Genomic DNA, 21,226 nt, shown 5'->3' with positions numbered 1-21,226 from the left:
AACAAAGTCAGTCTTTCATCATTGTTTATGATGTTAGCTGTAGGTTTTTAGTTGATGCCTTTTATCAGGTTGAGGAAGTTTCCTTCTATTCTTAGTTTGAGAAGAATTTTTATGCAAAGTGGATGTGAAAGTTTGCCAAATGATTTTCTTCATCTATTGAGATGATCATATGGTTTTTCCTTTTAAGTTTGTTTAATGGTGAGTTATAGCGATGTTTTTTTGAAGGTTAAACTGACCCTACTTTCCTCAGCTAAACCTCAGTTAGTGATAATGTATTATCCTTCTTATTTATTGTTGGATTTGAATTGCTAAAACTTTTAATAATTTTTGCGTATATGTTCATGAGGTATTCTGTTCTATATTTTTCTTCTGATGTCTTTTTCTAGTTTTTATATGTGGTAATGCTGGCCTCATGCTCCCTCCCCTCATGTTTTCTGGAAGAGTTTGTGTAGAATTGGTATTATTTCTTCCTTAAATATTGTGTTGAATTTACCAGTAAGCCATCAGTACCTAGACTTTTCTCTGTGGGAAGGTTTTTTACTATAAGTTAAATTGTTTTAATAGATACAGAGCTATTCATGTCATTCATTTCTTTTTGAGTGAGCTTTGGTAGATCACGTCTTCTAAGGAATGTTTTTTCATTTTATCTAAGCTGTCAAATTGATTGGCATACCGTTGTTATTAATATTCCTTTATCCTTTTAATGTCTGTAGTATCTGTATGTCACCTCTCTCATATCTGATATTAATTTTTGTCTTCTTTCTTTTTTTTCAAGATCAATCTGAATAGAGTTTTATCCATGTCATTGATCTATTCAAATAATAAGCTTTTGGTTTCATTGTTTTTTTTCTTACTTTGCTGTTCTACATTTTAATGATTTCTGCTTTTTATTATTTTCATTCTTCTTAATTTGGGCTTAATTTGTTCATTTTCAAATTTTTTAAGGTGAAAACTTGGGTCAATGATTTTAAACTTCTATACTTTTCTAATATACATGTTTAATGCTATAAATTTTTCTCTAGTCATCGCCTTAGCTACATCCTACAAATTTAGATTATTGTGTTAATATTAATTCAGTTTAAAATATTTAAAAATTTCCATTGTTATTTTTTGTTTGACCCATGAGTTTTTCAGATTTCACGTCTTGGAAGATTTTCCAGATACCTTTCTGATACTAATTTTTTCCATTGTGTTATTAGAAATACATTATATGACTTGAATCATTTTAAGTTCATTGTGACTCGTTTTATGGCCCAGAATGTGGTCTATTTTGGTAAAGTTTTATGTGCACTTGGTAGGAATGTGTATTCTGCAGTTGTTGGACGGAGTGTTCTGTAAATGTCAGTGTGGACAAATTGGTTGATAGTGTTGTTCAAGTCTTCTATATCCTTTGTGATTTTCTATTTACTTCTGTTATTCACTGAGAGGAGTATTGAAATCTCTAACTATGATTGTGGATTTGTCTATTTTTTCTTTCGGTTTTATCAATGTTTGCTTCAAGTATTTTCAAGATCCGTTACATATATTATATTGTATCCTTTTGATGAATGGCCTATTTATCATTTTGTTCTTCTAATCTCCTTCCTGTAAGGTGCTGGCTTGGTTGTAAGCATTCTGGTTGCTGAAGGGGAAGAAGAAAGCTGTTTGCCAGCATGCAGTATTGAAAGTTGCATATAATCAGGTTTGATGAGAACCTTCCTATGGCCCTTGTGGAAAAGATTCCCTCTCTCCCGGCTAACTAGGAGCCAGGAACCTAAGAAAGCCTAAGTTGCAAGGATGAGAAGCACAAAATAAGCAAATAGGTCGCTGGGAATGATGGTGAGATTAGTCAATCCTACTTCTACTCCTTGGTTTCCATAACCATATAGTCCAGATATTTGGAGTACAGTCTCGTATTTGGACCACTGATTTAACAAACCCGTAGAGTATTGTCCCTGAACTGCTACTGGAGCTGAGCCTTTAACAGGCTATTCCACAGTTCTTTTAGGCCAACTTCTTCTGAGTGATGGGTGCTTGTAAAACCAGTAAATCCTGTGTCTCCTGTAACATTGCCCATTGTCATAGTGTCATTTTTCCATTTCGATACCTCTTTCCCTTAATACGTTGGGTCCCTAGGTCTGAGTCAGTGTTGTAGAAGATATCATGTTGCTAAAGAAGGCATTCTATAACCACTGGATGATAGTGCTGGCAGAGAGATGGGGGATAAGGAAGTCAAACAGGTATCTAGAGTAAATGTCAATTTTAGTGAGGATAAATTGCTACTCCTTCCAGGGTTAAAGGGTTTCAGGGTATTCAGCCTGTCACTAAGTGGCTAGATGGGCTCCTCAAGGAATGGTGCCGTATCAAAAGGCTCAGTATTGATCATTGCTGCTGGTAGGTTAGGTATTCAACAGTGGCAGTAGTGAATTCTGCCTTTATGAGTGGGAGCCAAAGCTTTTCGGTCCATGCATAGCCTCTATCATTGCCATGATGTCTTCTCTGTTCATGGGCCCATGGAGCCAGTATTGCAGCGAGAAAGGAGAGAGGCTGGCTGACATCCAACAATAAATCATTGCTATCCACGTGCTTGTGTGCTCCTCTTCTCAGTGGATGCTTGTTGTGGGCATTAACATAAAATGTTGATAGGAGCAGTGTTGATCTGCTCCTCTGTAGATAAGAAATTTAGCAAGGCAGCTGCAGTTAGGTCTACTGTTAGGTTAAGTTCATGGTAATCTCCACCATCTGCCATGATTTATCTTGTTTTTGTCTAGGGTCAAAGGTGAATTAGGGGGCCGGCCCCGTGGCTTAGCAGTTAAGTGCGCGTGCTCCGCTACTGGCGGCCCGGGTTCAGATCCCGGGTGCGCACTGAGGCCATGCTTGTCCTGGTGCTTCTCCGGCCATGCTGAGGTGGCGTCCCACATACAGCAACTAGAAGGATGTGCAACTGTGACATACAACTATCTGCTGGGGCTTTGGGGAGAAAAAGGGAAAAAAAGGAGGAGGATTGGCAATAGATGTTAGCTCAGAGCCGGTCTTCTCAGCAAAAAGAGGAGGATTGGCATGGATGTTAGCTCAGGGCTGATCTTCCTCACACACACACAAAAAAAGGTGAATTAAATGGGGAGGGGGAGATATGATGGGGGTGACAATTGCTCAGTCTGGTGGGCGCACGAATCTCTGCAGTTTTTCCAAAGATACGGTATTGCTTCCAGATTTACTACCTTAACACCCAGAATAGCCAAAGCAATCTTGAGAAAGAAGAACAAAGCTGGAGGCATGACCCTTCCTGATTTCAAACTATATTACAAAGCTATAGTAGTCAAAACAGTGTAGTGTTGGAATTGGCAAAAAAACAGACACATAAATCATTGGAACAGAATAAAGAGCCCAGAAAAAAATACACATATACAGGGTCAATTAATTTATGACAAAGGAGCCAAGAATATACAATGGAGAACCAACAGTCTTTTTAATAAATGGCGTTGGGAAAACTGGAAAGCCACATGCAAAAGAATGAAACTGGACTACTATTTTATACTGTACACAAAAATTAACTCAAAATGGATTGAAGACTTGAATCTAAGACCTGAAACCATAAAACTCTTAGAAGAAAACATAGGCAGTCAGCTCCTTGACATTAGTCTTGGTGATGATTTTTTGAATCTGACACCAAAAACAAAGGAACAAAAGCAAAAATAAGCAAATTGGACTACATCAAACTAAAAAGCTTCTGCACAGCAAAGGAAACCGTCAACCAATTGAAAAGGCAGCCTACTGAATGAGAGAAAATATTTGCAAATCATATAATAAGGGATTAATATCCAAAATATTTAAAGAACTCATACAACTCAATAGCAGAAAAGCAAACAATTTGATTAAAAAGTGGGCAGAGGAGCTGAATAGACATTTTTCCAAAGAAGACATATAGATAGCCAACAGGTACATGAAAAGATGCTCAGCATCTCTAATTATCAGGGAAATGCAAATCAAAACCACAATGAGATGTCACCTCAAACCTGTTAGAATGGCTATTGTCAGAAATACAAGAAATAACAAGTATTGGTGAGGATGTGGAGAAAAGGGAACCCTTGTGCACTGCTGGTGGGAATGTAAATTGATGCAGCCGCTGTGGAAAACAGTATGGAGCTTCCTCAAAAAATTAAGAATAGAACTACCATATGATCCACCCCCATGTTCATTGCAGCATTATTTATGATAGCTAAGATATGGAAACAACCAGTGTCCATCAACAGACGAATGGATAAAGAAAATGTGGTGTATATATATATATATATATATATATATATATATACACAATGGAATATTATTCAGCCATAAAAATGAATGAAATCTTGCCATTTGGGACAACATGGATGGACTTTGAGGACATTATGCTAAGTGAAATAAGTAAGACAGAGAAAGACAAATACCATATGATCTTACTTACATGTGGAATCTAAAAACAACAACAACAACCAAAAAACTGAGCTCATAGATACAGAGAATGGATCAGTAGTTTGCAGAGGTGGGGGGGTAGAGAGTGGGTGAAATGGGTGAAGGGAGTTTACAGACACAACCTTCCAGTTATAAAATAAATGAGTCATGGGTATGTAGTGTACAGCATAGTGACTATGGTTAATAATACTGTATTAAATATTTGAAAGTTGCTATGAGAGTAAATCTTAAAAGTTCTCATCACAAGAGAAAAAATTCTGTAACTGTATGGTGACAGATATTAACTAGACTTATTGTGGTGATCATTTTACAATATATACAAATATCAAGTCATTATGTTGTACACCTAAAACTAATATAATGTATGCCAGTTATACCTCAATTATAAAACAAGAATCTTAAAGGGAAATTTTAGGTGTAGTAGTACAAATCTTTAATGTAAGAAAGCATAAAATTGTAGAGTTTACTATTAGCAAGCTGCTATCTTTGTTTAATAGATTTAATTTCACCAAAGAATTAAATGATTGTGTGTGAATAGTTAATGGAATTGGGAATGTATATGTATACATATAATATACACATATATTATGCTTTCCCCTCATTTATAGAAATAATACACATTTATTCTAGTAAATTTGATAAGTATTGAAATGTATAAAGAATAAACTATAAAATATCCTAGGTTCCCAGACTCTAGAGGTAATGATTATTAATATTTTTTCCTTTCTCTTTTCTTCACATATTTTTCTGTCCTAATTTTTCAACAAACATATTATCAGTATATAAAAAAAGATTTACTGGGCCAGCCCCAGTGGCCTAGTGGTTAAGTTCAGCATGCTCTGCTTCCGTGGCCCAGGTTCAGTTCCTGGGTGTGGACCTACACCACTCGTCAGTGGCCATGCTGTGGCTGCTCACGTACAAAATAGAGGAAGACTGGCAACAGATTAGCTCAGGGTGACTCTTCCTCAGCAAGAAAAAAGGTTTACTATCTTGGCTGAGGGGGCAGTTTTAAGAGATTTAACTTTATTTTTCTTACCATTATGTCTTTTTATTTTGTGAGGATGATTAGCCCTAAGCTAACATCCGTTGCCAATCCTCCTCTTTTTGCTGAGGAAGATTGGCCCTGGGCTAACATCTGTGCCCATCTTCCTCTACTTTATATGGGACGCCACTACAGCATGGCTTGATAAGCAGTGCATAGGTGCGCGTCTGGGATCCGAACCTGCAAATCCCGGGTTGCTGAATGGAGCACGTGAACTTAACCACTATGCCACCGGGCCAGCCCCACCATAATGTCTTTTATTCCACAGATCAGGGAAACCCATGTGAGGTTTCTCCAAGCTGCTAAGTATAACTATCCCACATATTCACTTGAGAACCAAGGAAATAAACACAAGTTGGATTTGTAGACCCGTTGAAGCTACTGCGCATAGGCAAAAACTCCATTTATCACCTGGCCGTCATGTGCTATCACCCTAACTGGAGAACCATAACAGAATTTTAAGCTTCTGGTAACAATGTCAACTAGACCTTATATCCAACAGTCTTTGAACATCTGAATATTCTGTTTTCTTTCTCCAGTGAAAAATTACATGGCAGTGGCACTTTCAATCAATGGGCTTTGGTTTATGAACTGATTTAGTTTTTGAAACAGAGTGAGGCACTTGAATTTCCATGTGGCAGCTGCCATCAGTTTTCTCTTTGTGTACTCTCCCTCTCCCTCTCCATCTCAATTATACAATTTGAGCAACTATCTAGTTTCTCTGACCATCTATTTCATCTTTAGAAATGCCATGATCCGCATGGGGTGAGGCAATAGCAGTCTGGCATTTTTATCCTTTATGGTAGTTCCTTCCCCCTTGCCTTTTATGGTTAAGTATTTATAAGTGGTTTTTACCCATTTGGGAATCCTTGTTATTCTAAGGACCCTAGTTCCACAGGAGCATCTCTTACTCTCAGCCCCAGCCTACGGAAGATAGTCCCGATGGATAGTTCTTCTCTCACCAGTGTTTTCTGTATTGACGTCCTGAAGGAAGTGTCCTCTTGGCCCTGTCAGGGAACATGTTCAGGTGGCCGGTTCTCAGTCTTACATAGTAAACCTGTTCTAACTTTCCCAACCCTTGAACCTTCTGACCTTCCTCAATATTATGCCAGAGAATCTCTGACAGCTCTGTCTCATTTACAGTAGACTGTCACGTCTAAGTTTCAAGGAGCCATCCACCAGACTGTTAGGACCAGATTCAGATATTCTTGCCAGAACATTGAGTTGCATATCATGAGTCCCTCCAGGTCCATGAAGTCCTTGTTTAGCCTTATATTCCTCCCACCGTAGTCCAACCCCTCAAGATGCGCTCCTACACATGCTTCTCCAATTCTTGCCATTACATCGTAGCCAAGTCCTCCAGGTCTTCCTTTTGGCATATAAGCTGTTTCCTCCTTTTTTTTTTTTTTTTTTAATTATTTTTTTTGTGAGGAAGATCAGCCCTGAGCTAACATCCATGCCAATCCTCCTCTTTTTGCTGAGGAAGACTGGCCCTGAGCTAATATCTATTGCCAGTCCTCCTCCTTTTTTTCCCCTTTTTCTCCCCAAAACTCCAGTAGATAGCTGTATGTCATAGTTGCACATCCTTCTAGTTGCTGTATGTGGGACGCTGCCTCAGTGTGGCTGGGCAAGTGGTGCGTCGGTGCGCGCCCGGGATCCGAACCCAGGCCGCCAGTAGCGAAGCGCGCGCATTTAACTGCTAAGCCACGGGGCTGGCCCCCAAGCTGTTTCCTCTTTGAGCAGGAACTCTCCTTTCTTGCTTATGTGCTGAGTGCTGGTGATAAACAGGTGATAGTCTTATTAATTTTAATGGCGACTTACTACCAACAGTGGGACGATAAAGATTGCCATCAAGTGAGTAATGCTTTCTAGGGCCACTTGTGGCACCAACTGGGATCCACGAAAACAGAAATGGAAGCAGAGGCATTTGTGCTGTGATCTTATTAAAGAGTACAATCCCAGAGAGGAGGAGTGAGGAACAGACGAGTGAAGCAGGGAAGGAGTGAGAGCCAATATGAGGATGCTACTGATTGGTGAGTCCTCAGGACCCCACCCCTGAGAAGCATGTACTGCATCTCAGGACCATTCCTTTAGGGTAAGGAATGGGAGAGAATTTATCCACTGGCTCCAGCCTCCCTTTGATCAAAAGTTTGCCCCACTGGGCTTATCTCTCCCTCACTTTCAGGTTGCATGTTTGTGATGTGGGTGCTAAGAAGAGTTCCACCATGACTCCAACAGTTAAATCCCAGGAAACGATGTGCTAGTCACGTGGGCGGAGGTGAAGTGCACAGTCGGTTAAAGCCCTGCACAGCTGCAACAAGAGACAGGTGAGGTTGAGAGGTTCAGGTACATAAGAGGTGTCAGCTAGAGTACAGTGCCCGTACCCTCAGCTGTGCCTACTGTCCCCTAGTCTAGAGACCCACTGTTGAACTTTCTTTAGAGAATATGCCTCAGCTTTTCCTGGGGTAGGGGAACATTAGTTTCCTATTTGTGCAGAGTAATGCTCTGGGGTTTTAATTGCTTCTTACCAAAATGACAAGCAACTCTTCTGTTTTTAGCCCCATCTTTACACCCATTTCCAGAGATTCTTTATGCCACCAGATTTCTGAATATCTTGGCGACTCTTTAGTATAGATTGAGTTGATTTACTGCTTTCCCACTGCTCTTTAGAACTCAGCTTTCTCAGGTCAACTAAGTAATTTGCCACCCACTATTAACTTTGCAACTCCCAAAATTTTGTTGCTGTTGTCACCATTATTTTGTTTGTCCTTTGAATCTATGCCTTAATAAAAAAAACTCCTTACTGTCATTTTAGTGATCGTACTAAATCACCTCTAGGAGTAATAACCCTAAGTCATCAAATGGACACTTGCCAGGAGAGAAAGAGCTGCTTTACATTTTCTTTCTTTGAACATGCTTTTATCTAATATCTAGTAGTAAACCTAGACTTCTTTTATCATAGATGTTACTTGTTAAAAGTTATCCAGTAGACATATCTTGGGTCAAAATTTTTCTTCTTGATGATTAAACATGATGTTGTAAGTAGTTTGGATGATCTTTTGAAGTTAGAATTATAAATAAGGTATGAAAATGAGGAGGATTTCTAGGAAGAAGGAAAGATTCAGTATTCCATGACTCTAAAAGAGAAGACAATTTAGAGATTTCCTATTTGTATTTAAAATGAACAAAGCAGACAATCTTTCTTTAGATTAATAGAATTTACTTTCTGACCAGAGGTGCGTGTAGTAATTTCTCATCCCTTTTTATATTTTAAATTGAAGGTGTGAGGGAACAATTCCAGTGGGACATTATCAGTTGCCTTATGTTTTCTCCATGTAAACCATCCATTTCCTTATTTTGATTTTTCTTCTCTTACCTTCTTGAAGTGGTGGTCTGATAATCATAGAATGCCAGAGTTGTAAATAGCTCAGGGATCACCTAATTCAACATCCCTTCAGCTGCTGAATCCTAGCATTTCCATTTGACTCCTGTTTTATATTACGTTTCTCTGCTGAAATTTCCATTATGTTCGTGCATGTTGTCTACCTTTTCCACTGTATTCTTAACATATTAATGGTAGTTATTTTAAAGTCCCTGCCTGATGGTTCCAACATCTGAGTCATCTCTGGGTTTGGTTCTATTGATTGCTTTGTCTCTTGACAGTGGGTTTTGTTTTTTTTTAATGTTTCTCATGATTTTTAATTGATTACTAGACATCATGTACAGAAGTACAGAAACTGAGGTAAGTAACGTTTAGGCTCAGAAATGGGCATGCCTCTTTTTCTATCAGGCTGTTAGTGTGTGGGGTTGAGTTGGTCTAGTCAGGAGTTGAGCTAAATTCAGGTTTGTGTTGCTGCTGTTATCTTCAGTGCTCCAGAGCTTCAAATTATTCCAGTAATAATAATTATCCAGTAACTAAGCACTGCTATGACCTGTGTTTAGAGTGGGACCTGGGGGCTAAAAAGTTTTTCTCCATATTTCTCCTCCACCCTCAGCTTTCGGCAGTTCCTGTAGTGCTGTGCCAGAGAGTAGGTCTCCCTCCACAATCTTGTTCCTCCTCCAGCAATAAACTACTGTTGCGTGTTACTTGGTGAGGGCAAGGTGGAGTCTTCGTTGTCTTTGTTGTCTTGGCAGACTCAGGCTTAGGCAAGCTTTGCATTCCTGGGCCTCGGGGGTGAAGCTTTCTCTGTACCTGCCTCTCCTTTCCATGGCAGCCAAACTCTGCCTTGTATCTGTGATTGGTTTGGATGGGAAAGAGTTTTGTGTCTCTCCCCAGTGGTAAGCAACCTCTGGTACCATTGTGGGATCCTAGGCTACATTGTAGGGTGCTAGTTTCCAGCGTCCCCCAACCATGAGACAGATGAGTTTTGCTTCTACCCGTCCCCCAGGAGTAATAGATTTTTCCCTTGGATCCAGGGACAGAAGGTTTGCTACTGCTTCCTCAGTGGCTTAAGGTTTTTTCTGTTTATGAGGGAAGGATCTGGGGAGGTGAGGGGGGCTTTCTGAATGTCCCCCAGCAGCAATTGATCACCCTCCTTGCACTGGGCCAGGGAAGGGGACTCTTTTCAATCTCCTGTCCTGCCCCCAGTCTTCCTTCTGGGCATCTGATGGAGGTCCACGGAAAAGAGCTTTCAGTGAGTTTGAACTCTTTTGTGTCTGGGGCTCCCAGTTGTTCCAAACTGACATGGTAGCCCATACTTCACCTTTAAGGATTTGTTAAAATATTAACTGATTTCTTGTTACCTACTTGTATGGTGACTACTTCTTTCTCCTGTGTTCTGCCAAAGGTGAAACTGATCATGTATCCATCTCTCCTTGGAGGGCCTTGTCACTCTTTGGAATTCAGTTTACTTGGTTGCTGTGTGATCTCAGTTCCCTGATGGGCTCAAGAAAAGTTATGAATTTGTAGATTGTCTGATTTTCTCCTTATTCTTAGAATAGGAGCCACATTCTCTTTGGAAACAAAATATTTGTTAATTGTACCTCAGAAACAGCTCGTTTTTCTGCCCAGGACCTCAGCTGGAAATGCAATTTGGGATGCTGAAAGTTAGTTCCTTCTAAAAATGTCATAACTGTTTCATCAAACGCACTTCCTTCAGGTCATACTGTGAAACATTTCTGGAAGAACACTAGAGTTAAAAGAGTCCATTTCATAAGATTCTTTTCTCTGTGATGTCACCTCAGATGGAACTTAATCCTACACTGTTGAAGAGACTCCTGAGTGGGCAGGCAGGAAAATAGAGCATTATTACTGTCTTTCTCATATAAACAGTTATGCAAGGTCAGAGTTGGGAAGGCCATTGAAGGTTATGTGGTTGGTACAGCTACCAGCTGACTGGTGATTCAAGTATCATGAACAAGTCATCTACTAATTTATGTTGGAACATTTCCAGTGCTGGCGATTTCATTACTTTTTAAGGTAGCCCATTTTTATCTTTTGTTAGTTTTGACAGTTTTATTGTTCATTATATTGAACCCAAACTTCCCTTCTATAGTCCATTCTGAGCTGCCTGATTCTGAATCTTTACTTCAGTGGGATATAGCCTTGCGTCTGTACCTATCAGTCAATAAAGGTGAGCAGTGGCCTCTCCAGAGTTGTTTTGTGGTAATCACTTTGGGCCCTCCTTACTTGATTCTGTTCTGCTGTTGCTCCAAATATAGTCTCCACCCAACCATGAACTCTGGCTAAAGTAACCCTGATTTTGAGCCTAGCTCTGTCCTTTGAACTTTGTATTGGTATGTAGACTTCCCAGATTTTAGGTCGTAACTTTTCCTAACGGTTTGCTATTTGGATTTGTGTTCTGGTTTTCTGTGCTCAATGTTCTCTTGATAAAGAATCCCTGCTGTAGTTCCAGGCTCTTGGAAGGCAAACTGTGTGATCATCTATCAGTGGTTCCCAAGAGAAGGGAGGATTTGGGCAACTCTATCCTTCACGCTCTACCAAACAAATTAATTCACTCTGCCACTTATAGTCCTTTCAGGTGCTTCAAGAGAAGCTTAGTGTTCACTCCAAGTTGTCTCTTCAGGCTACACGCCTAGTATCTTCTCATATTTTCCCTCTGGGAGTTTTAAGGAAAAGAGAGTATGTTGATCCAACCATAGGTAGACACCCAAATTGTTGTATTTCCAAATTGTTTTTTTGCTCTGCTTTGTAAATTTGGGATGGTTGAAGATTCTAATCATTACAAACCAGACACATTAGGCTACTATGTTCAAATTAAAAATTTTTGGGGGGGCAGGCCCCGTGGCTTAGCGGTGAAGTGTGCACGCTCTGCTACTGGTGGCCTGGGTTCGGATCCCGGGCACGCACCGACACACCGCTTCTCCGGCCATGCTGAGGCCGCGTCCCACATACAGCAACTAGAAGGATGTGCAACTATGACATACAACTATCTACTGGGGCTTTGGGGGGGGGGGAAAGGAGGAAGATTGGCAATAGATGTTAGCTCAGAGCCTATCTTCCCCAGCAAAAAGAGGAGGATTAGCATGGATGTTAGCTCAAGGCTGATCTTCCTCACAAAAAATAAATAAATAAATAAAATTTTTTTTTGGCAAAAGATATACAGTAATCCCTCCTTATCCACAGTTTTGCTTTCCACAGTTTTAGTTACCCACGGTCAACCGTGGTCTGAAAATATTAAATGGAAAATTCCAGAAATAGACAATTTGTAAGTTTTAAATTGCACAGTATTCTGAGTAGCGTGATGAAATCTGGTGCCCTTTTGCTCCATACTGCCTGGGGCATGAATCATCCCTTTGTCCAGCATATCCACGCTGTACTGTATAGGAGAAAATGTAGTATTTATAGGGTTCCATACTATCTGCAGTTTCAGGCGTCCGCTGGGGGTCTTGGAACATATCCCCTGAGGATAAGGGGGGGACTACTGTCCATGCACATAGGATATAAAATCAAATAGTTCTGCAAAGTTAGTTAAAAAAACCCAACACTATTCCACTTCTTTTTCCTCTCCCAATAAGCAACCATTTACTACCATATTTAGCTAACTATTTTGATATTTACTCAATATTTCTAAATGACATGCTGATACACTAATTTTTTTGATAGTCAGTGTTTATGTGATTATGACTGTGTAGCTTATTCAGAGATGAACCGTGTAGTGCGCTACGATTTGTTTCCCTTGCCTGTACAGCTTTTTGTTTCCCTCTAATTAATAACTGTCTTCTTATTTGAAAATTTTTCTATGTACTTATCACTAATTCAGTCCTTGTTGTTTGAATTTCCTGCGACATACCAGGCACCCAGTTCATTTTATCTTCGCAGAGCCTCCTGACCTCCTCCACGACTGACTGCCTCCACGCTTAGTGCAGACCGTCAGCCTGAGGGCTCCCTTTCGCAGCATTTTGGAAATTTCCTTTCTTGTCTTTTTCTCTTGTGTTGACACGTCTGTTTCCTGTATGCTTTTCTCCCTTTTGCTTAGTTCGCTCTCTTATTTTGATTGATCATGACCTCAAGTAGCTTCCTGAGAAGGGGTGTATAGGGGAAAGTCTGAGGTGTCTTCATTTTATTCCAACATTTGTGCAACAGTTTAGCTGAGTATAAACTAATAAAATGGTCTTTCTCAGCATTTTGAAGGTATTTTTCCATTGCCTTTAAAAAAACTTTTAGTTTTGAAGTGATTTTAGATGGGCAGAAGAGCTACAAAGATAGTCCAGAGTTCCCATATACTGTTCGCCTGGCTTCTCCTAATGTTAACATTTTACCTAACACCATGGCACATTTGTCAGCACTAAGAGTTAATATTGGTACACTACTATTAACTGAACTACAGACCTCAGTCCTATTTCACTAGCTTTCCCACAAATATCTTTTGTCTGTTCCAGGATCAAATCCAGGACACCAGGTTGTAGTTAGTCATCATGCCTCCTCAGAATCCTTCCATCTGTGACAGTTGTTTAGTCTTTCCTCATTTTTAATAACTTGGATACTTTTGAAGAGTGTGGTCAGTATTTTTATAGAATGTCCTTCCATAGGGCTTGTCTGATGTTTTCGCATGTCAAGACTTGGGTTGTGGATTTTGGAGAGTAATACCACAGAGGTGAAAGGGCCCTTCTCATCTCATCATATCAGGGGATGCATATCTACATGACATGTTACTCTGAAGTTAACTTTGATCACTTGGTTAAGGTGGTATCCAGTCGGTTTTTCCACTGTGAGGTTACTAATTTTCAGTTTCCTCTGCATGAGTCACTACATCCAGCCCACATTCAAAGGAAGGGGAATTAAGCTTCATCTTTGAGGGAGGAATATCAAATAATTTGTGGACATATGTTAAAACCATCACAATAATTAATAAATATTTGGGGGGAGATACTTTGAGGCTATGCAAGTACCCTTTTCTCCTTAAAAGTTTTACCCGCTAATGTTAACATTCAGCAGTGAATCTCACCATTGCTCTTTAACTTCCAGTGTTACTGTCAAGAAATCCAATACGTCCTAACTTCTGATCCTCAGAATTGCACTTTTTCTCTCAGGGAGGTTGTGGAACCTTTTCCTTCTTCCCTGTGTTCTGAAATTTATAAAAATGTACTTTGGCAAGAAACTGTTTATATTGTGCTGAGCTCTCAGTGGGCGCCGTCTATCTGAAACTTAGGTCCTTCAATTTGGGGAAAAAATTTTTAAATTATTTCCTTGGATATTTCTTTCTTTCCCTCTCTCTTTTCTGGAACTCAATATTTGCACATTCGTCCTCTGAGACTGGTTCTTTAACGTTAAAGAACCAATCCTGGAGAGCCAGTATTCAAATGCTTTTCCCGTTTCTTTATTTTTTTCTCCTAGTTTAAGGAATGTGTCTCAACTTTGTCTCTCAATCCTATTAATTGTTTCATTTCAGCTGTTGTATATCTAATTTCTAAGATCTTATTTTTTTGGTTCTCTTAATGTTTCCTTTTCTGGTATCTGATTCTTTTTTTCATTGATATTCTTTTAGCTCTCTTTTCTTTTTTTTGAAGTTTTCTATAATTTTCTTTGTCCCTTGTCTCTGTTTTTCATGTTGGTGTCTTTTCTCAGATGTTTTGTAAACTTGGTAACCTACTCATATTAGAGTGGTTTGATTGGCAGCTCTGAGTATAAGTGGGGCATATTGGCTGTTCGTATTCAGTGTAGGATGATCTGGCTAGGTGGTTTCCTTAGGGAGTTCTGACTTATGTCCTCCTGGACATATCACATTCCCCAGAGAAGGACCCTTTGTTTTCTTGCCTGGATTGTGAGGCCTGGCTACCAGCATCGTGGGAGTGGATTATAGGAAGAGAGCAAGAAGGTCTCAATATCTGATGTTCATATGCTCACTGAACCCTTCTGTTTACAATACCACACCACTGCCCTAAACTTTGCCTCTTGTTCTCCAGGTCAAAGATCTTGCATTTTGCTTCTGTGGATAGTAAACCTCTAGTCTTTTGTCAGGTAAGGGAGAGGAAGACACTTGGTCATGAGGAGTAGAGGAAGGAATCTGAGTATCTGACTGCTTCGTAGACAGACTTTCTCTTCATTCTTCTTAATTCATTGCCCTCTCTCCCACTTCCAGGAGTATGTGGGGCCTCCTGAGCCTTTAGGAGCTCTGCAGTGTGAAATAGACTGCTTCCCAGCTCATCCGACTGCTGCCTTATGATTCGGTTTTTAAAAAGTCTGTTTAGTGATGCACTACTTTTCCTTCTGCTTCCCAGTCTCTAATTTTGTTACTCTTCTTCCTTCTTCCATTCTCCTGGTTCTTATAGGTTAATATCTTTTTAGAACAGTTCTTTTAGTCTCATTTTTTTTTTTTTTTTTTTGTGAGGGAGATCAGGCCTGAGCTAACATCCATGCTAATCCTCCTCTTTTTGCTGAGGAAGATGGGCTCTGAGCTAACATCTATTGCCAATCCTCCTCCTTTTTCTTCCCCCAAAGCCCCAGTAGATAGTTGTACGTCATAGCTGCACATCTTCTAGTTGCTGTATGTGGGATGCGGCCTCAGCATGGCCGGAGAAGCAGTGCGTCGGTGCGCGCCCGGGATCCGAACCCCGGCCGCCAGTAGCGGAGCGCATGCACTTAACCGCTAAGCCACCGGGCCGGCCCTCTTTTAGTCTCATTTTAATGGTGTTTCAGGAGGGAAGGAAATTAGATGTGTGTGTTCAGTCTGTCATTCTGGAGTTTGTCTGTCTGTCTGTCTTCCTCCCTCTTGTGCTCTCTCTTATTTCTTTCCTTTCCATCTCCCTTCCTCCCTCTTTTAGAAAATTATTGGAGGGCCAAATCCTGAAAGGGTCTTATAAGCCATTGTAAGGACTCTGACTTTAACTTGCAATGCAGATAGCTGCCGAGTGTACCCTGCAGTGGATCAAGGGTGGAATCAGGGAGACTCGTTAGAAGACCGTGGAAATAAACCAAGATAGAGCGTGGACCAAGCTCATAGCAGGATAGGTCCATGTGAAAGTGTTGTGAAAGCTGGGAGGTCCTGTGCATATGTCAGGTGTTATTGTTGTTTGGTAGGCACACCCTTGAGTGCAGTGGGAATACATTAAAAAGAAAGGATGAGATGTACTTGTGGCAACATGAATACATGCAAAAACAATGCTTGGTGAGAAAGTAACAAGCAGAATGAGATATATAATATAACAACATATAAGTAAATTGAAAATAAATGTCCAGAAAATGCTAACATATTTTCTAAAAAGACATTTAAACACAAAGAACTGTATTAAACACATTAAAATGTTTGCCTATAGGCAGGAGGGTAATGGCAGTAGGATGTAAGGGAAGAGGAAAGAAAGAAAGAAATGAACTACCAAACAAATAACAAGAGGGAGGGCATAGCTTTAGAATCTGGAGAGAACTATGTTCGATCTTAGGTATGCTGTTGGGGACAATTTACGTAACTATTTGAAGCCTCAGTTCCCACCTCTGTAAAATGGAGTAGTACTATCTATTTAGTATGTTTGCCTTAAGAATTAAATGAGACAATCTGTGTAAACTGCTAGCAAAGTGTCTAGGGCACAGAATAATCTCAATAAATGTTAGATATTGTCTTTCTCCTCCAACTATACAACAGTGTAACTATTGACACTCTATGGAGTGAAGATATTTTCTTCAGTGAAAGTGTGTGTTGGGTTCTGTTATTGTGAGGCAGGAACGCAGGACGTGTGCTTCCTTTGCATATGTTTTTAATTCTTTTTTTCCCTTCTCTCAATGCAGGGCTTACCACCCAAAAGATGGAAGGCAGAAGTTACTCACCTGAGTTGCCCAGAGCCTACAGTATTTGCTTTCTCCCCTCCGGCTCCACGTTCGAGCTCTTTGCGACGGATGTGGATACCAAGCTTTGAACAATCCAAGAAAGAAGCCCAGGCACTGAGGTGGCTGGTCGATAGGAATCAAAACTTTTCAGCTCAAGAGTTTTGGGCCCTAGTATTCAAGGACTAATTTCAAAAAGTATCAGGATGGTACAGACTACAGCCGTCTTGAGTTTTATTTTTTAGGTTGCCTTAACATATGAATACAATAGCTACTTGGTTGACTATCCTTTAGGATAAGAATTTAATTGCTGCAGTACTCATAATGAGCCCTATCAAATAATAGATATGAATTGCCCTTAGGGGTCACCTCTATATTTTTTTATACTAAGAAAGTGAATATTTCATATGGACACTGGTTACCTTCAGTTTACTTGTCTGGACCCATGTACCTGCTGCCTTTCGTGGAAATTCACCTGATGTAGAGTGAGTACCTTCCTCGCTGAAGGGAGTCAGAGGGTGTAGCTGTGCATTCTTGATACTCACCTCACTGACTGCAGTGTATTCGTATTTGGCAAGCCCAGTGTCCTGATGCTGAGCATGAACATGAAATGCGTTAGAACTTGGCAATGAGAGAGTCCATCTGTTGGTTTCCAAGGATGTAAGTGAGTAATAAAAGCTGTATGAAGTTGATCTGCTATTTACTCTTCAAGTCAAAAGAGCATATGCCTGTGTCTACCTTCTTCTCCACACTCTCAACTACCTCCCTAACCTTTCTTATTTTCATCTTGCCCTGAAATCCTCCCCCTCATTCTCCCCAGAGTGGAATGTCTTGTGAAGACGTGCCTCTTCCTTGTGTGTTTTGATCAGCGAGATGTTCCCAATTGTCCCTTAGATTGCTGAGCAGAATGATAATCGTATGATTCAGCCTGGACAGCCTGTACATTTTGATCACTGTGGGAGTGGAAGTGAATGCCCCCAGGAACTCCAGTTGTGTTGAAAGTGATAGGAAGCCCCACTGGTTTGTGAGCATTCCCTTCATTTCTGATCCTGTCACAGAGAAGGTTCAGCTGTCTTGTCTGGAGCATCTACTGGAGCGCCACAAAAGACAAGGAGAAACAACACTGGCTCACATTTTCTTTCCATGGAGAGTGAGGAGGTTTCTAGATGATACTAAAGCCTGTTGCCACCCGATATCATGGCTTTGGTTTTCCTTATTGTGGAAAGACGTAAGCTCCAGATGACAGGAAGAGTCCCTGATGTGGCACAAAGGGGAAACTGGGGGGAGCTCTCATGGCACCAGCTCCCCTTTATCACAGGCCATGCCTTTCTGTGTCTGCCATGAGCAATCTCTTCCTTAAGCAGCTGTCTCTCTGGCTGTGTCAGAGAAATGAGGACATAAACCAGTACCTTCTTTTAGGTAAGAAGAGTCACATTGCTGGGTGGGTGAAGGTGTTTACGACTGGGTTCTCTCAATCCCAGCTCTGCCATTGACTAAATATGATTTTGTGAAAATCTCTTAATCTCCCTGGGTCTTAGTTTTTGTATCGAAAAAGAAGTGACTGGAATCGTCTTTGAAGTTCTTTGCTGTGTAGCATTCTCTAATTGTTTATCAAAATTTAAGAAGTTTAATTTTGTAGGTGTTTTTACTAAGACAGTCACAAACCATTTCGGGGCCACTGTTTTTCAAAGGAAGCACACTCTTCTTTGCAGGAAGAAGCATACTTATTTGGTAGTGTGAAGATAGAAAGGAATTTATCTCTCTGCCATTTTATCTGATAGTATCAAAAGGGAAAGGATTGGAAAGGGAGATTCCTTGTTAAAGACCAGATTTTAAATTGTATATTAAATGAGGTTTTTCGTGTGTTTTTTTGTGGTTGTTGTACTCTTAAAAGAAAGCCCAAGATATGATTTGTGCCTGTGGTGAGATATTATCAGATAGCTTCAGTTCTCTTCCATAAATGCCTTAAACACATACCCAGTGCTCACATGCTACATGTGTGTCTTAAACCTCAACAGTTCATGTAGTTTTATTCCATCACGATTCTTCATCATGAGTCCGTAGATGAAGTTCTCCCTAAACTTTTCTAAAGTATGTAGCTCTGAACAAATGTAGTGAAATAAAATCATTGCTCATTTAATGTGGTATAAAAATTTTGTGGGGGAAGAGGATGGAGGAGAGGGAATTCAAGGGATTGAAAATTAGGTGCATTTCAAACAAAATAAATTAGAGATTCTTTGGGACTCTTCGAGAACCCATAGATTTGAGACTTTAATTTTTTTTTTGCTTAAAGTATGCATCTTCTGTAATAGGATTTTCATTAATAAGATGATGCCGTCTTGTGTATGATAACTGCTGCCGTGAGTGAGTGAGAGGCGTGTCCCCACTATAGCAGGATTCTGACCTGGAAAATGGGAGCTGTGCTTTTGGAGTTGCATGTCAGGATCTCAGCACATTTTATCTGTGTTGATCCCATCATACCACACCTTTCTCTTTACCTCACTGTCTCATTGTTGAAATAGGATTAAGAAAATGTCCTGCCTCACAGGGCTGTTGTGAGGAATGACTCATGGCTGTGAAGGACTGTATTCAATGCAACATTCTGTTTAGTGCTTCAGTATGTTCCGCTTGGATTGTTCTCAAAGACTGATTTTTCAAGTGATATGCCAAGGGGGACAGAGACTTTTTCCGAAACGTTGAAGAAAATGATGACTAATGCTAGTCACTAGTCTTCACTTCTTCATCTGAAACCGGAGGCAACTTTGACCTTTGATCAAGTAGCAAATATAATTTTTCAGAACCTGAACGCTGACTGGCTTATTTGTCACTATTAAGGACTAGATTCTAGTAACTAGAATATCAGTGGAGGTCATTATCATTATCAGTAACAGACTGAATGCATACAGTGTTCTCAGAAATAAAAGACAATCAAAAATGAGCATCATTCCTTCAGAGCCACGCATTGTATATTACACATAGGAGAACAAGCTCAGTGTCTATAGAACACTGTATGAATCCAAGCACAGTACAGACCTGAACTTGAAACGCCCAGTGTAATATTATGCATTTAAAAAAATCATTATTAGCACATAATTCCTGCTAAAGATGACAATTCATTAGGAGAATCCAGTATGGAGTTCATTTTCGGTGAATGATGTTGATTATCTAAAGCAACATGGGTACAACTCTGTACAAGTGACATATGTCTTTCTTGGAATCTTCAAAGTATACAATATAGAAGTTCACAGGCCAAGAATAATGGTGGTTAGTTTATGTTTCAAGTAACTTTGCAATCTTGAATATTTTATAAAGAACTTTCTTACCTTTCTTTAGGAAATTTCTTTCCTTTGTTTTCGTTTTTGTTGCTGTTATCATTAGTGATACTATCTTTTCTGCATGATCCTCATATCAAGATATATCTTTATTTTCTTCTGATTACAGAAATGAAAAATGCTTGAAAAACTCAGAGGGAATATAGAATTATGAGCTATGACTCTAGAGTAAGAAAGACCTGGTTTTAGTCCCCACACTCCAATGTACCATTTTTGTTACTTTGGTCAAGTTATTTGGCCTTTCTAAGCCTCCGTTTGCTTATCTGTCAAATGGGTATTATAATATCCATTATTATAATAGCCAATCTCCGTGTGAGATTGGATATTAAATAAGTTAATGTTCATAATTAACTCAGTAAATGCTAGCTATAGTTGTTACAGCTATCTGTGGCCATCACCTTTTTGTTTGTGAAGACCTTGACTGAGATTTGTCCAGAAAAAGAGAATGAGTAATGGTAGTACTAGGGATGGTACCCTAGTGTTCTTCATTTAGTTAGTTGATACAGATTTATTGTTATGAGATAGGCATTGTGCTAGGCACTGTAGCAGATGTGAATAAGACATGAGAGAGAGAGAGATGTGAAGGGTCTGGGTAGGACTTTGTGATATTACGAGGATATTAAAACCAAGGACTGAGGGATGCTCAAATTGTACTCTGACTATCTCTCCCCTCCATGGGATTTCTGATGGAGTTTTACACAAAGCTCTCAACAGCATAATGGGAATCAAACAACCTCTTGAGAGTAGCTGTGGAAACCCAAGTAAACCCAGTCAATGATATCTGGTCAAAGCTGGGTTTGAACATATGGTTTAAACTTGAAGCCTAAGTAGCGTCTTTTACTGCCTTTTCATTTCCCAGTTCTCAATCTTGGGACCAACCTGTTCAGTGTGCTTATACCAAGAGAGAGGAGAGAAAGATGAGCAGGTCTGTAGGTCCTGACCTTACTTACTCATTAACTGAAAATCCAAAAAGGAAGAAAAGAGGGGGAACCTGATCAGGCCTCCTATTGGGCTGTAAGCCCTGTTTGCTCGCCACATCATATGGATGCAAGAATATGCGATGCAATGTGTGGGAGCTCGCTTTTAAGTCATAGTAACCTCTCTGGTTAATAAAATGTGGCCCATCAATTTCCCGAGCCCAGCCCATTAAATTGGCGACAGCATTGGTACTGATGGTGGGAATTATTAAGGAGGTAGGCA

General features: G+C 40.0%; 1 protein-coding gene across 3 annotated transcripts in view; it reads left to right on the top strand.

Annotated features, from left to right (window-relative positions):
• The window catches only part of FUT10 (fucosyltransferase 10), an 83,149-nt gene extending 65,763 nt beyond the window's left edge, over window positions 1–17,386 (top strand). For 2 of the 3 annotated variants that reach the window (XM_058525181.1, XM_058525182.1), the window contains exon 5: window positions 16,659–17,386. In XM_058525181.1, coding sequence (XP_058381164.1) covers window positions 16,659–16,883 — 225 coding nt within the window. In that variant the 3' untranslated portion in view covers window positions 16,884–17,386. Of the gene's footprint in view, window positions 1–1,591; window positions 1,682–16,658 lie in introns of all 3 variants that reach the window. The other variant, XR_009216037.1, reaches the window with a different exon arrangement.
• The last annotated feature ends 3,840 nt before the right edge of the window (window positions 17,387–21,226 follow it).

This window comes from Diceros bicornis, chromosome 29 (genome assembly GCF_020826845.1).
Source record: "Diceros bicornis minor isolate mBicDic1 chromosome 29, mDicBic1.mat.cur, whole genome shotgun sequence".
Taxonomy (NCBI): Eukaryota; Metazoa; Chordata; class Mammalia; order Perissodactyla; family Rhinocerotidae; genus Diceros; species Diceros bicornis.
Note: the sequence above shows the minus strand (reverse complement) of the source record. Positions and strands in the feature narration are given on the sequence as shown.